The sequence below is a fragment of the Crotalus tigris genome, unplaced genomic scaffold, assembly GCF_016545835.1.
Source record: "Crotalus tigris isolate CLP2741 ecotype Arizona unplaced genomic scaffold, ASM1654583v1 scf7180000024513.1755786, whole genome shotgun sequence".
Classification (NCBI taxonomy): domain Eukaryota; kingdom Metazoa; phylum Chordata; class Lepidosauria; order Squamata; family Viperidae; genus Crotalus; species Crotalus tigris.
In genome coordinates, this window is record NW_024100685.1 from 612,501 (window position 1) to 628,567 (window position 16,067).

Sequence of the window (16,067 nt, forward strand, 5' to 3'; positions counted from 1 at the left end):
CCAGACCCAATTCCTGCACTTTTCCCAAAGTCTCAGCATCTTTTTTGTAACGTGGTAACCAAAACTGGATGCCATGTTCCAAGTATGGCCTGACTAAGGTTTGTTGAACGCTAAGCCATTCTTCCTGCATAAGGCTGGATTTGTGCATCTCTGAAGTGTCCGAGATTTTGTCCTGGGCCAGGGCTAGGCAACCTTGGCTCTTTTATGACTGGTGGACTTCAACTCCCAGAATTCCTGAGCCAGCATGGCTCAGCATGGAAACCTCTCCCTTTCCCCTCAGCATGGCTGGCTCAGGAATTCTGGGAGTTGAAGTCCACAAGTCATAAAAGAGCCAAGGTTGCCTACCTCTGGCCTAGCCCTAGGCCGCTTTATGACTCATGGACTTCAACTCCCAGAATTCCTAAGCCAGCATGGCTCAGCTTGGAAACCTCTCCTTTCCCCTCAGCATGGCTGGCTCAGGAATTCTGGGAGTTGAAGTCCACCAGTCATAAAGCGGCTTAGGCCTTAGGCCAGGGGTGGGCAACCTTGGCTCTTTCATGACTGGTGGACTTCAACTCCCAGAATTCCTGAGCCAGCCATGCTGAGGGGAAAGGGAGAGGTTTCCAAGCTGAGCCATGCTGGCTCAGGAATTCTGGGAGTTGAAGTCCACCAGTCATGAAGCGGCCTAGGCCTAGGCCTAGGCAGGCAACCGTGGCTCTTTTATGACTGGTGGACTTCCAGAATTCCTGAGCCAGCATGGCTCAGCTTAGAAACCTCTCTTTCCCCTCAGCATGGCTGGCTCGGGAATTCTGGGAGTTGAAGTCCACACACCTGAAAGCGGAGAAGCGCAAGAGTGTTGTGAAGTATAAAGTTGACAAGGTTGGGACGTGTCAAGCGCTGTTTCTCAACCTTGTCAACTTTAAGACGTGTGGACCAAGAGTTTTTCAGGAGTTTTTTTCCTTCCTTTCAAAGTCAGGCTGTAATGTGGATATTTGTGTTGTGTTTTTTTTTTTTAGCCAGCTGTCCATCACATCCCAGGCTTTGAGGTAAGACCCTCGCAGTGTCTATAGAAGCTGCATTTTCTGCTTTGGCTCCTGGCTGAGCTTGGGCGGGGTGGTGGTTGAAAGCAAGAACCTCCGTAGAATCCAGAGCTTTCTGCAAAACGGCGATATAACAGAATAACGGAGTTGGAAGGGACCTTGGAGGTCTTCTAGTCCAGCCCCCTGCCCAAGCAGCAGACTCTATATCATCCTGGACAAGTGGCTGTCTAGTCTTCTCTTGAAGACCTCCAAGTGTTGGAGCACCCGCCACTTCCGGTGGCAAGTAGTTCCACTGGTGAATTGTACTCACGGTCATGATCAGCCAGAAAATCTGTATAATATTTCACAAATGGCTTCCTCCTACGTATTAATTCACGGAATGATTTCAACACGGGTGTGTGTGTGTGAAGTGTGTATTCTACTGAAGACCTTGCTTTGAAAAAGTCGACTTTCTGTCTGTTTCTTCTCCCCGTGGATGCTGACCTCCCTGCCACGCGCTCTCCTCCTCGTGGGACAAACGGGGAAACCCTGTAGACGGAACTGACGTCTCTCCTGGATGAGGTGAGCCCCTTGGGCGAGAAAGGGGTCGCTCCCCTGGTCCTGGGGGGCTTGTGATGGGAAAAAAAAAGGAACAGGGGAGATGCAAATTACCGGAAAGTCTTTTAGAAAATGTAGTTTCAAGGAATGTCTTAAATGCAAAACATAAGCAGAGAGCAAACCCTTCTCCCCTCTAGCACTGAAGGTGTTGCATACCTGGGTCAGAAAACGTCTGCAAGAAAACAACCAAGTTTCTCCTTCTTCTCCTCCTCCTCCTCCTCCTCCTCCTCCTCCTCCTCCTCCTCCTCCTCCTCCTCCTCCTCCTCCTCCTCCTCCTCCTCCTTCTCCATCTCCTTGTCCTCCTCCCTCCTCTTCTTCCTCCTTCTCATCCTCCCCCCTCTCCTCCTCCTCCTTAAGGAATGTCTTAAATGCAAAACATACGCAGAGAGCAAACCCTTCTCCCTTCTAGCACTGATGGTGTTGCATAGCTGGGTCAGAAAACGTCTGCAAGAAAACAATTCGGCTTCTCCTCCTCCTCCTCCTCCTCCTCCTTCCTTCTCTTTCTCCTTCTCCTTGTCCTTGTCCTCCTCCCTCCTCTTCTTCCTCCTTCTCAACCTTCCCTCCTTCCTCCTCCTCCTCCTCCTTGCTACCTTCTCCCTTCTAGCACTGATGAGGTTCCCTATCTGGCTCAACAAACGTCTGCAAGAAAACATCCAAGTTCAGAGAGCGGCAGGGACTCCCCCATCCAAATGATCAAAGGCTGAACAGTCTACCAGGCCAGGGTCACCTGTTCTCCTTTTCAAGGAATGGCCGGGGGGCACGTGAGACAGAAGCCATCACTGGACCCCCTTAGAAGTTCTGGTTATAAGCAGGGCACAAACACGAGTCCTCTTCTCCACCAGGAGCTGCCCAGGGCGGCATGAAGGCCCTTTGCCTGCCCAGTTTAAGTTGCCCCACATGGCCTCCCCTTCTCCTCCCGGTCCAGAGCTTGCCGGCAAGATGGACATGATCATGAAAAAGAGGGTTAGGGTCCTTCTCTCCACTTTGTGCCCCCCAAAACACAAACAGATCCCCCCTTTCTGTCAGGCTTAAAGGTTTGGGCCTCGAGGCACGAATGTTGCTCACCACCCCCCCTCCTTCCTCCCCCAGGCTCTCTGGCTTAAGTGCTGGATGTGAGTCTAGTCCAGTTGGCTTCTCAAACGAAGGACAAGAGGCAGATTTCTAGCGCAGGTAGTCCTTGACTTACGACCCCAACCATTTTTCCGTTGCTAAGCCAGACGGTCCTTAATGTTCGGTCCAGTTGATAACTTTTCTCAGCCCTGTTTTTAAGGGAATCGTTGCTGTGGCTAAGTAAGAGAAGGCAGTGGAGCTTCCCCATCATCCCGGTCAGGGCTGGCCCAAAGGTGCTTCCCTCGAAGACCTTTCGCTTCTGATCCCAGGAGCTTCTTCAGTTCTGCCTGAATGGTGAAGGGTGGAAGGATTTACATTCCTTGCAGTCCTCCGGTCGTTGGCCCTCTCTCTGAGAGTCGTTGAAGCCTCTTGGGGGGTTTATCTGTGCCCTCGGGGTCACCTGAGTGGTGCAGATGGGTGTGGAGCCTTCTTGGGAGTGCCGAAAGGGCCATCTTGTAAACAGGAGATGGGTGGTGTTGTGTCCCTCCCCCTCTGTTGGGTGAGGACTGTTCAATCTTAACCTAGAATCAGGGGTTCTCAACCTTGGCAACTTTAAGACTTGTGGACTTCAACTCCCAGAATTCCTCAGCCAGCAAAGCTGGCTGAGGAATTCTGGGAGTTGAAGTCCACAAGTCTTAAAGTTGCCAAGGTTGAGAACCCCTGAAGTCTTAGATGGCTCCTTTGACCCCCCCTCTTTCAAAATAGCAGTCCTCTCTATCCGGAATGTGGGCTTAGCAACATGGTTCTTTTTTATTTATTTATTTAAAAAGTTTTATTAACAATTTAACAAAATAAAACCACTAACCCACCCATCCCCATCCTCCCCCCCCCAATTCCCACAGCCGAGCACAGGGTTATTACAAACATATTAAACATAATCTAATTAAATTCAACAAGTAGGTTAAATATAATCTAATTAAATTTAACAAATTATACAACTACTAAAATCTTACTTAACCCTTAACTCCCTTTAAACCAGGGGTAGGCAACCTCGGCTCTTCTATGACTCGTGGACTTCAACTCCCAGAATTCCTGAGTCAGCTATGCTAACTCAGGAATTCTGGGAGTTGAAGTCCACGAGTCATAAAAGAGCCGAGGTTGCCTACCCCTGCTTTAAACCTTAATAACATATTATAAACAAATCCATTTTTAAACAATTATTATAAAAAACCATAACAACAGTAAATAAACTAAACAATTCCAATTATAAAATACTATTAATAATACTTATGATATTAAAATTTAATCGTATAATAAATGGAACTTTTTAGTTCCATATTTAATCTGAATGTAATCTATCCGTCTTCTCCATGCCATAATATATCTTTCTTGTGTATGATCCTTTAAATAAGCAGAAATTTTAGCCATTTCTGCTAAATTAGAAAACCTTAAGTGTCCATTCTTCTATTGTGGGCAACGAATCTTTCTTCCAATATTGACCTACCAATAGCCTTGCTGCTGTAATTAAATTCAACATTAAAATAGTTTCTTTGACATCAAAATCCTCAAAAAATCCCTAATAAAAATAGTTGAGGAGTAAACTTTTATCTTCCTTTAGCAACATGGTTCTTAAAGTGATCCTGGCTTCCCCTGTTGACTTTGGTTGTCAGAAGGTCGCAAAAGGGTACCACGTGACCCCCCTGGGACACTGCGACCGTCGTAAATACGAATCAGTTGCCAAGCCCCTGAATTTCGATCACGTGACCGCGGCGGACGCTGCAACGGTCCTAAATGTGAAAACTGGTCATAGTTCCATTTTTCCAGTGCCGTTGTCACTTCGAACGGACGCTAAACGAACCGTTGTAAGTTGAGGACTACTCGTAGAAACCTCCACCAGCCCCAGGAGATGGAAAACTGGCTTCCTTTGAGGTTCCCCCACCTGAGTGTGCGTTGTCCACCCCATCGGTGTGTGTCTGAGCTGACGTTCTCTCTCTCTCTCTTCTGCTTCCTTTTCTCCTTGTCTGGTGCCACCCGGGACTGCCACGCTGCAGCTGATCCCCCCCGTCTTCTATCACGAGGGGCTTCTGCAATGGGTATCTTTTCACTTTGCTTACAACCCCCCTACTCCACCACCCCCCCACCCCCGCTCATTTCTGCTTGGCAACTTCTTGGGCTGGAGCAGCATGCCAAAAAATCCCCCAGAGGCTTATTCTTGGAGGGTGAGGATTTTAGGGTCCTCCCTCAGCCGTGGCATCCCTCTGTCCTCTCAGGTTGTGGGGTACAAGCAAGGGTAGGTAGCCACCCCTAAACCTCCTGCTGATTGAGTAGCGAAGGCAGAAGGCCAAGGTCGAAAGCTGTCGGATGGCTCGGGCGTCCCCTGGTCTAATCCATCAGGCACCCCCTGTTTCCAGGTCTTTCCCATAATATTCACAGCTTGTGTGTTGGCCAATATTTATTTATTTATTTATTTATTTATTTATTTATTTATTTATCTATTTCTAAAATTTATATGCCGCCCAATCCCGAGGGACTCAGGGCGGCGTACAAAATTAAAACAATAAATATAACAATAAAACAGTACAAAATAAGTACATTCATACAGCATGTCCAATCATATCCATGTCCAATCGTACAAATGTTGGGTGCCCCCCCCCTCAGGCAGATAGTTTTTGGCAACTGCTCATGCCCATCAGAGTTTGCCCGCTTAGCTTATCCTTGCCCAGTCAAATTCCATAACTCCCAAAATCCTTAATCCCTACCCACACTGACACCAAACGGCACCAGTTCGGTTGGGCCGACACAAGAATCATCGGCCACGCTACCACCCGCCACGCTACCATCGGAGCCACAAGCAATTCCATCCACAGACACATTGACCTACCACCAGCCTACCACTCAGGATCCAAATCGACCGCACACCCAACCAGAGGCAGCACCGACTCTCAGCCATCCCGCGCAATCCCCCACTCCCACCAGCAGTTCACCCCCCAATCACCCTGGCCTGACGTGTCCTCCCCATCCCAAGACCCATCACAAGCCCCTCGCTGGTGACTCACCCCTGACCCATCCCAAGACCCTCACTCGACACCCCCACCCCCGAAGCCCTTATAAACAGAAGAACATCAACATCCCCTAAAGTCCGCGGAAGATGCTAGCTAGCCGGGTAACGAAAGGTTCGGAAACCAGCCCGCAAGCTTGGAGAATAAACCCTTCGCCCTCATAATATCAAATCAAACCAAGATTGTGACCACAACCTCAAGGGTTGCCTATTTTGGCCTCTCTTTGGGGGAGTCAGACACTGGTAGCCCCCTGTAGCTTTAGGTACAGTGTTTCTCAACCTTGACCATTTTAAGGCAGGTGGACTTCAACTCCCAGAATTCCACAGCCAGCAATGCTGGCTGTGGAATTCTGGGAGTTGAAGTCCACATGCCTTAAAATGGTCAAGGTTGAGAAACACTGCTTTAGGAAGACCCTGTTTGCGTTCTTGCTTGAATCTTCTTGAACATTGCTCGAATGTCGAACCCACCCAGAGGCACCCAAGGTGATGGGGGGGGGGTGTCTAGAAATTGGATAATAAATGGCCGATGCCCTCCCAGCAGGCTTTTCAAACAGTCCTATCCTCACCATCCCTCCCCAATGGCTGCTTCCACCCGCTCTGGGCCCTTCCAGAGCTACAGGGACCACTCCTTGGAGACGGGCGCCCTGGGCTTCAGGGGACGGTGGTGGGTGCTGCAGCCACATCTCCCGGAAGGTCCTGCTCGCTTGCTCGCTTCTCGCCTGACCTCAGGCCCTGCTTCTTTCCAGCTTCCCTCCTGCATCCCAAGCCACATCTGAGCCTTAATCCCCTGCTTGGCTCCTCCACTGCTCGTTAATGTTAATGATTAATTGTTTGTGCTGATCAACTACATCTGGAACCATCGGTGTAACTAACGAGGGGGCAAATCCACCACTGTCTATTAAGCCTCTGCTGGAAGGGGTTCCCAAGCTTGGCAACATTAAGATGTGTGGACTTCAACTCCCAGAATTCCTCAGCCAGCCGTATGAATCCAGGGGGAGGGGAGAAGGGACCCATAACGTCCTCCGCCTCCCCACTCTGGTGGGTCAGGTGGATGTAACTGGGGAAAGAGGGTCCTTTAAATAACAGGGAGGGAGCCACCACGGAGAAGGCCCTTCTCCTGGGTCCCGCCAGATGGACCTGCTCAAGAGAGGGGACCCATTACGTCTCCTGCCTACACCCTCTGGTGGGTCAGGGGGATACAACTGGGAAAAGATGGCCCTTCAAATAACAGGGAGGGAGACACCACGGAGAAGGCCCTTCTCCTGGGTCCCGCCAGATGGACCTCCTCAAGAGAGGGGGCCCATAACGTCCCCTGCCTCCTTGCTTTAGGGCAGGCATGTCAAACTCGCGACATCACGTGACGTCGCATGACGTATCGCGACTTTCCCCCCATTGCCTGCAGTGGGGTGGGTGCGGTTTCAGCGTGACGCATCCAGCCCGCGGGCCGGCAGTTTGACATGTCTGCTCTAGTGGGTCAGGTGGATATAATTGGAAAAAGACAGTCCTTCAGATGTCCTAGCCCCAGGCCATGAGCCGAGGGGGCGCAGCAGTTCGAGTGCAGTACTGCAGGCCACTTTAGCTGACTGTGTTCAGCAGGTCAGCGGTTCAAATCTCACCGGTTCAAGGTTGACTCTGCCTTCCATCCTTCCAAGGTAGGTAAAGTGAGGACCCAGATTGTTGGGGGCAATGTAAATATATATATACATTGCTTACTGGTGTACACCGCTTAGAGAGTGCTTGCACTTAAAGCGGTATATAAGTCTCATAAATAAAATAAAATAAATAAAGGTGACAGCCAGCACTTTGAACAGCACCCAGAAGCAACCAATACAGTCCCTGCAAGAGGAGTGACACGTGTGCGAATCTGTGTGCAAAACCCCACAGGCTGCCGCATTTGAATCAAATGGACCTTCCGGATACTTTTCAAAGCATCTCCTTTAGAATCAGTTGTGGGTGGCCTTAGGGTGATGGGTCACCTCCTCTTCTTGGATGGATGCTTCCCTGCTCATTGGTGCTTCCTCCAGGGATGGGGGAAAGGACCAGCCCACCGGCCTCTAAGCATATTGGACGACAGCTCTCTGAGTGCCTAGTGGCTATTGCAGGGGGCATCAGAGCAGGACAAGGGCCGGGCCGGGCTGGGGCGTCCCACAGCTCCCTTGCAAGAGACTCTGTCTGGCTTTGGAGGTGCTGCAAATTGGATGAAGATCTTTAGGGGCTGGTGCCCCCATTTGGCTGTCACCCAACACTTCCCTTAAATCTTCAAACAGTGCCGGTGGGGAGCTGCGTTTGGGGGACGGGGGGGCTCCAATTACGCCCAAGCGGGGTTGGCAATGCCATCATACACAACAAGCCGTTTTGTTTAGGCATCTCCTGGCAACTGCCAGGGAAAAGTAGCTGTCCCCCCCACCCCCCGGGCAGCGTTGGCCGTCCCCCACCCTGCCTGCCTCCCTGCAGCAGCTTTATTAAATACACATCGGCGGGATCTATAAATAAATACGACCCCATCTGATGTTTGAAATGTATACGCCTCCTTAATTTAATGCAATAATTCTTTGGGCTGGAAAAAGTGACTGCGACTGAAATTCCTTCCAACTGCCCCTGGTTAAGGGCTGCCTTTGGGGGGTCCCCCCCCGCCTTAGGGGTTTCCTTTCCTTTGGAGGCTAAAATCGCCCCCCCACCCCCAAGATTGGGTTTAGGGGGGAAGTCTGGGGATTGGAGATCAAGACGGAAGAGCCGGGCCAGGTCGCGCTGCAGGCAGCTCAGACGGTCTCGCAAGAGGCGATGGTTGAAATTGTAGGAATCTTGTGTGCTGGCGGAGGGCGCAGGGCGCCACAATTCCCGAGCACGCCGATCTGGCTGTTTGGCAACTAGTGGCATGGTGCCACGGCCGCAGATTTTATAGTAATAGTAATAGTAGTAAAGTTGGAAGGGACCTTGGAGGTCATCTAGTCCAACCCCCTGCTCGGGCAGGAAACCCTAAACCATTTCGGACAAATGGCTGTCCAGTCTCTTCTTAAAAACTTCCAGTGTTGGAGCATTTACTGCTTCTGGAGGCAGGTGGTTCCACGGGTTAATTGTTCTCCCTGTCAGGAAGTTTCTCCTTGGTTCTCTAGGTTGCTTCTCTCCTTGATTAGTTTCCACCCGTTGCTTCTTGTCCTGCCCTCAGGGGCTTTGGAGAACAGCTTGACTGCCTCTTCTTTGGGGCAGCCCCTGAGATATTGGAAGGCTGCTATCATGTCCCCCCTTGTCCTCCTTGTCCTCAAGTCACGACCACAACGTGAGCCCCCAATTTCTAAGACAGTTACGATGTGAGTTTTGCCCCGTTTCACCACCTTCCTTGCCTCCGTGTTAAATGTGACTCCTGGTCGTTGTTAAGTTAGGAACACGGTCGTAAAGTGAGGCTGGCTTCCCCCCCCCCAATGACTTTGGTTGTCAGAAGGTCGCAAAAGGGGATCGTGTGACTCCCGGGACGCTGCGACTGTCGTAAATAGGAACCAGTTGCCCGGCGTCCGAATTTTGATCACGTGGCCGCGGAGATGCTGCGTTCGTTATATGTGTGAAACATGGTCATTGGGACATTTCTTAAGGGTGTTTTGTCCCATTTTATGACCAAATGGGAGCGTTTTTTTCCTGTTTTACGGCCGTTTTGTCCTGTTTTACAACCCCCGGGACATCTTGCAACTGTCCTAAATATGAGTCATTTGCCAAGCATCCAATTTTTAATAATAATAATAATTGTAAAGTTGGAAGGGACCTTGGAGGTCATCTAGTCCAACCCCCTACTCAGGCAGGAAACCCTATACCATTTCAGACAAATAGCTGTCTAGTCTCTTCTTAAAGACTTCCAGTGTTGGAGCATTCACCGCTTCTGGAGGCAGGTTGTTCCACTGGTTAATTGTTCTCTCTGTCAGGAAGTTTCTCCTTAGTTCTAGGTTGCTTCTCTCCTTGGTCAGTTTCCACCCGTTGCTTCTTGTCCTGCCTTCAGGTGCTTTGGAGAATAGCTTGACTCCCTCTTCTTTGGGGCAGCCCCTGAGATACTGGAACACTGCTATCATGTCCAACCCCCTGCTCAGGCAGGAAACCCTATACCATTTCAGACAAATGGCTGTCCAGTCTCTTCTCAAAAACCTCCAGTATTGGGGCATTCACCGCTTCTGGAGGCAGGTTGTTCCACTGATTAATTGTTCTCACTGTCAGGAAATTCCTCCTTAGGTCCGGGTTGGTTGGAAGAACCAGCAGGGTGGACTTCCATTTCTTTTACCCCCTAAAAGATGCATTTTATGTCTCTTCCCAGTCTGCAGATTCAGACCTGCCCTACCCTCCACCCCAGAGGGAGCCCAACATCTACATGGTCCCTCAAGGAATCAAGCCGGTTCTCCAGCGAACGGCCATCGAGGTGGGTGCAGAAGGTCTTTTGACTCAGGGATCTCTCCAAACCTTCCGGAAAGAGAATTGCTAGTTTTTGTAAAAGCTGTCAGGACACGGGAGGGTGCCGTTCTGCAAATTAAATATTTATTTTGTCTAGTCAGTTTGTTCCCCCCTCTGACCAATCAGACTCTTTAACGGATCGCAAAACACATAGAACAAAATGTTAGTGGTAGGATTAAAATAACCCCATCAAATGCAAGAGCCCTACATAGGTTCTGATTAGATTAGATAACCTTTATTGTCGTTTTTTTTACCGTGGGCCCAATGGCACACATTAAAAATGAAATTTAATTGCTTGCTCTCAAAGCGTACACATACATAACACACATTGAAACGTACTATACACCATATATGTATAGACCTACACTCTTACATATAAGTAACATATAAATGTTAATCATTGTCCATCTTGAATTCATAACGGAAGGAGGAAGCTTTAGAGTTCAAAAGGTTAATACTGTATGGAACAAAACTGTGGCTGAATCTGGATGTTCTGCTTTGGATACCACGCAGTCCCCTCCTCCCAGAAGGTTATAAGGAAAACAGGCTGTGAAGAGGATGTGTAATGTCCCAGACAATCTTGTGGAGCCTGCTCAAGCAATGCTTCTGTGCTATGTCCTGGATGGAAGGGAGGGAACTGCCAATCATGTTTTCTGCCGTCCTCACCACTCTTTGCACCGCCTTCCTGTCTGAAGCAGGGATGCTTCCAAACCAGATTGTGATGCTGTATGACGGGATGCTCTCAATCGTCCCTCTGTAGAAAGTGGTCAGGACAGGGGAAGGAAGATGTGCTTTTCTTGTGCGACACAGAAAATGCAGGCGCTGCTGTGCCCGCTTCATCAGGGTCTTGCTGTTGAGTGACCAAGCTCAACATATCCTCAACATACGGCTATAATTGAGCCTGAAATTATGGCCGTAAGTTGTGGCAGCCTTTAAGAGGCTGTGACCATGTCTGATTTTATTCCCTTTTTTTGTAATGGTCATTAAGCGACAATCTTCTCCTCTTTGGAAAACAGAAAATGTCCACTGCCGCTCGCACAACTGACACCCAACGCAACCCGCAAAACTAGCTCTAGCTGAGTTGTCCACATCAAAATTGTGTTGGTCTCTCTACGATCAGTTTAGGTTCTTAATAGATGGTGGCCCTCTCTGTTGCTTTTTTGCTACAGGTGTTGGCTTGGGGTCTTCGAAACTTGAAGAGCTACCAGTTGGCCAGTGTAACTTCTCCCAGTCTTCTTGTGGAGTGTGGTGGGGAGATGGTCCAGTCAACGGTTATCAAGAACCTCAAGAAAAATCCCAACTTTGACATCTCCGTTCTCTTCATGGAAGTGGTGAGGCTACTTCGTTCAGCCTTCTCTTGTCTCTGATGAGAATTACTCTCTCTCCCTTGTGATATTTGTCTAGGAAATTGTATTTACTATTCCGCTGTTTCTCAAGGTTTGAATGGCTAAGATGCTTGCTAAGATGCTTGCTCCGTCGCTACTCACCTTGCCCTAGAAATGGGGGAGGGAAAGCCTGGGAAAGAAAAGGGAGTGTCAAGAAGCCATCCATGGACCCTAAGAACCAACCTCATCCAAAGCAGGTGTCTGATGGAGAAGTGGACCATTCCCATAACGAACAGAAAGGATGTCATTGGGCAACGTGAACACGTGGCGGGTGGGGGTTACGAAAAGCCATTGTTAACTAACCGGAATTTTTGTGCGGGAAAACTAGAGTTGCGTTTTGCTTTTTCAGCGCCATTATGCGTATTCAGTAAAGATTATCTCTTAGGGCAGGGCTTTCCAACCAGTGGTACGTGCACCACTGGTGGTACTTTGGCACTTGGCAAGTGGTACACGACCTAACCAAGTGTAGTGGGGGGGAGAGGAAGTGAAGCAGCGGCAGTGCCGAAGAGCTGAAATGGCAGCAGCACCGCACAGGCCTGGGGAAGCGTCAGCTGAAGCTGCAGTGTTTCTGGGACTGAGGGCCCAGGATCAGCGCACACGGCTCCAGCTGATTGGCGCTTCTGGCAGCCTCAGGGGTGCCGGCAGCCACACGCAGTCTTCAGGTGGAGAGTCAGCTGGAGCTGCAGTGTTGCTGGGGTAGCGACTGATGCTGGCGCTCTCCCTGGGCTTCAAGAGAGTGGTGCACCTAAAAAAGGAGGATGAGGAGGGGGGAGAGAGGAGAGGATATAAAAGGAGGAGGTTTTGGTGGAGAGGGAGAGAAAAAAAGATGCTGGGGAAAGAGAAGGGGACGGAGAAAGAGAGAGGGAAAAGGGAAAGGCTTCTGTGAGACAAGCAGAGGGGTCAACGAAGGAGTACACGCAAGTGAAAGAGAGAGAGGAGAGGAGAAAGAAAGAAAGAAGGGCTGACCAGCCACCTGACCACCAAGGCGGTGGTGCATATTAATAAACACGGATAAATTTGTCGTATGTTCAAGGGGAAAGTGATTCAGCAAAGGAACTGCCACCGAAGAAATTAAAACCGATGCTTTCTCCCTTTTTTTGGGTCATCAGGCTTTTGACACCTTGCTAAACACCGGTGGTACTTGAACTTTGTCACGTCCCAAAGGTGGTACAATTTGTGAAAAGGTTGAAAAGACCCGTCTTATGGCACCTCAAGACCTGTAGAGCAGTGGTTCTCAACCTTTTTAATGCCGCGACCCCCAACCGGTCGTAAGTCGAGGACCACTCAACCGGTCGTAAGTCGAGGACTACTCCACTGGTGCAGCACCGTTTGCAGAATGGGACTTTTGGCAGGCTCAGCAGGGCAGAGACAGCCTGGACAATTCCTATTGGCTTTGGAAAGCCAATAGAATTAGACTCTATTCAAGAGAGTCTCTTCTATTGGCTTTCAAAAGCCAATAGAATAAAAGGGAGGAGTACAGCTAAGGAAAAGGGGGGGAAAAATGGCGGACTGTGTTGTTTGGCGACCCCCGTGAAATGGTCGTTCGACCCCAAATGGGGTCTCGACCCACAGGTTGAGAACCGCTGCCATAGAGTTTCCTCAGTGTTGGATTCGCTAGCCGGATGGTTGACAACGTTATTTGAATTAAAAATGATCCCGTCTTTTTCTCCTCTCCCTCTGCCCTGTGGTGCCAACCGTGCCTGTTCTTCTTTCAGCGTCTGCCAAGGGAGGACCTGTACCGCCCTCCCATCATTATCAAAGTCATTGACAACAGGCCCTTCGGTCGTAAACCTGTGGTGGGCCAGTGCACCATCCGATCCCTGCAAGGATTCCTCTGTGACCCCTACAAAGAAGAAGAAGTATTTTCTGAAACCCACGCAGGTCAGGACGGGAGGAAGATGTTTGGGGGATCGTAAAAAATGGGGGCTTTTCTGGAACAAATGTATTATAGGTCAGTGGTGGCAAACCTATGGCACGCGTGCCAGAGGCGACACTCAGAGAGCCCTCTCTGTGGGCACGCGCGCCATGCCCCGAAGATGGCAACTGTCCCTCTTCAACCAGCCTCCCGCTAACTCGCCGAGGTCCCACATGGCTGGATGCCTCCCAGCACCCATGCCCTCGCTGGCCTCTGTGTGCAGCGGCTGATGTGTCAGGCAGCAGCGCCCTGGCCCCTGCCTCACTTTACCCCGTGACAATGGCACCGCCGTCCTGCCTCTCCTCACCCCGCAGGGCGAGCCTTCTGCCCACCACCCCACCTGCCAGAGACCCCCTGGATCTCCCCCAACCATGCCCGGCCCCCACAGGCGTCCCTCCCCACGAGCAACATCGAAGTGATCACGCCCACCTTGGCCACACCTGCCCAATCTGCCACGACCACCACAGCCACGCCCACCCAGTGGGCCGCGCCCACCTGGCACCCGGCGATAAATAAGTGGCTTTTGGGTTGCAGTTTGGGCACTCGGTCTCTCAAAGGTTCGCCGTCACTGAGATAGGTGATGTTCACAAAAGAAGCCCGGCTCTTGAGCAGGGGGGGTCTTCAAGCTCGTCAACTTAAGAGCCGAGGTGGCGCAGCAGTTCGAGTGCAGTACTGCAGGCCACTTTAGCTGACTGTGTTCAGCAGGTCAGCGGTTCAAATCTCACCGGCTCAAGGTTGACTCAGCCTTCCATCCTTCCGGGATAGGTGAAATGAGGACCCAGGTTGTTGGGGGCAATGTAAATATATATGTATACATTGCTTACTGGTGTACACCGCTTAGAGAGTGCTTGCACTTAAAGCGGTATATAAGTCTCATAAATAAATAAATAAATAAATAAACCATGCCTGGCCCCCACAGGCGTCCCTCCCCACGAGCAACATCGAGGTGATCATGCCCACCTTGGCTACACCCACCCAATCTGTGATGACCACCACAGTGGGCCGCGCCCACCCAGTGGGCCGCGCCCACCTGGCACCCGGCGATAAATAAGTGGCTTTTGGGTTGCAGTTTGGGCACTCGGTCTCTCAAAGGTTCGCCATCACTGATATAGGTGATGTTCGCAAAAGAAGCCCGGCTCTTGAGCAGGGGCGGTCTTTAGGCTCGTCAACTTGAAAGCCTGTGGATTTCAACTCCCAGCATTCCCCAGCCAACATGACTGGCTAGAGAATTCTGGGAGTTGAAGTCCACAAGTCTTGCAAGTTGCCAAGTTTGGCGAGCCCGGTTCTTGAGTATCGTCTGGAGGTTTGACTACCACACCATTTGAGCGTGGTGACTTCCTGCAGGTCTGACTATCCGTGGTCAGCTATGTGTGGGTTGATTGGTTTGGGGTCAGTTTTATGGTATCTGCCCTTCTTCTCCAACATGGCACCTTCCAGATGTTATTGACTACAACACCCAGAACACTGATGGATTGGAGAAGACTTCATATGTGCCCTGTTTGGTAGTTTGAAGTTGATATATCTTTCGTTTTCTGTTCAATATTTTATTAATTTTTTATAGTGACAAATCCTTAATATTTTATCAGCAACATATTGTCTGGGTTCCAAGGTTTAGTTTACTAATACATGTTAAACTCCTTTCTCTCTACCTTGTTTTTTCTAGCCATTGATCAAATGTATCCCATGTTCTAAAGTATTCTGAATCTGCTTTCTCTTTCATTTTCAGCGTCAGTCTGTCCATTTCTGCACAATCTAAAATTTTCTTAATTATCTCTTCCTCCGCGGATAATTCTTCACCCTTCCAACGTTGAACAAATACAATTCTCGCTGCCGTTAGTACATGTAACATTAAATATACACATTCCTTCTCAACATTGCCTACAATTATACCTAACAAAAATAATTCTGGCTTAAAACCTATGTGTTTTTTAGTCGTTTTCTCTAACCATATATGTATTCTTGACCAACATCTTTTGGCTTTAGGGCACGTCCACCCAAGATTGTAGTATGTCCCTGGTTTTTGTCTGCATTTCCAACAGTTGCTAGACGTGTTTTTAAACATTTTCGCTAACCTCGCAAGTGCTAAGTGCCACCAGTAGAACATTTTATATAGGTTTTCTTTGTAAGACACCGCCTTGGTTATTTTAGAATTTCTTTCCCGAAGGCTTTGCCAGTATTCTAACTCTATGTTATGCCCAACGTTTTTTGCCCATGTTTATCATTGTTTCTTGAACTTATTCCATCTTTAAACTTAGCATGTACTTATTCAGTTCCTTAATCAATTTTTTCATTGGATGTCAATATTAGAAATTGATATATCTTGAACCTTCCCAGACAATGTGACTAAATCACAGGGTCCAAAGACCCTTGTTCCATCTTCTTGGTGTGAAAAACTTCTTTGGAAGATGAGGATGGTGTGAAAGACACACGGATGGACACAAGAACAGTCAACTCCCAAAACTGAAGTTTCTTCCTTATTTTTACAGAGGACATGAGCCTCACCCCAAAAGATGATGTTCTGATTGACATCGATGACAGAGAACCTCTGATCTCAGTCCAGGTAAGCCGGTTCAGGTGCTAGAAAAACGTCATATGGAAAGCAGCAGCAGCAGCAA

The 16,067-nt window shown here is 49.4% G+C and overlaps 1 protein-coding gene across 11 annotated transcripts in view; it reads left to right on the plus strand.

The window, feature by feature from the left end:
• The window catches only part of DYSF (dysferlin), a 155,047-nt gene that overhangs the window by 83,450 nt on the left and 55,530 nt on the right, over window positions 1–16,067 (plus strand). For 6 of the 11 annotated variants that reach the window (XM_039333817.1, XM_039333818.1, XM_039333812.1 and 3 more), the window contains 6 exons: window positions 996–1,025; window positions 1,554–1,580; window positions 10,019–10,120; window positions 11,322–11,483; window positions 13,253–13,418; window positions 15,939–16,012. In XM_039333817.1, the coding sequence (XP_039189751.1) occupies window positions 996–1,025; window positions 1,554–1,580; window positions 10,019–10,120; window positions 11,322–11,483; window positions 13,253–13,418; window positions 15,939–16,012 (561 nt within the window). Of the gene's footprint in view, window positions 1–995; window positions 1,026–1,553; window positions 1,581–4,717; window positions 4,760–10,018; window positions 10,121–11,321; window positions 11,484–13,252; window positions 13,419–15,938; window positions 16,013–16,067 lie in introns of all 11 variants that reach the window. The other 5 variants (XR_005555553.1, XM_039333809.1, XM_039333808.1 and 2 more) reach the window with 1 other exon arrangement.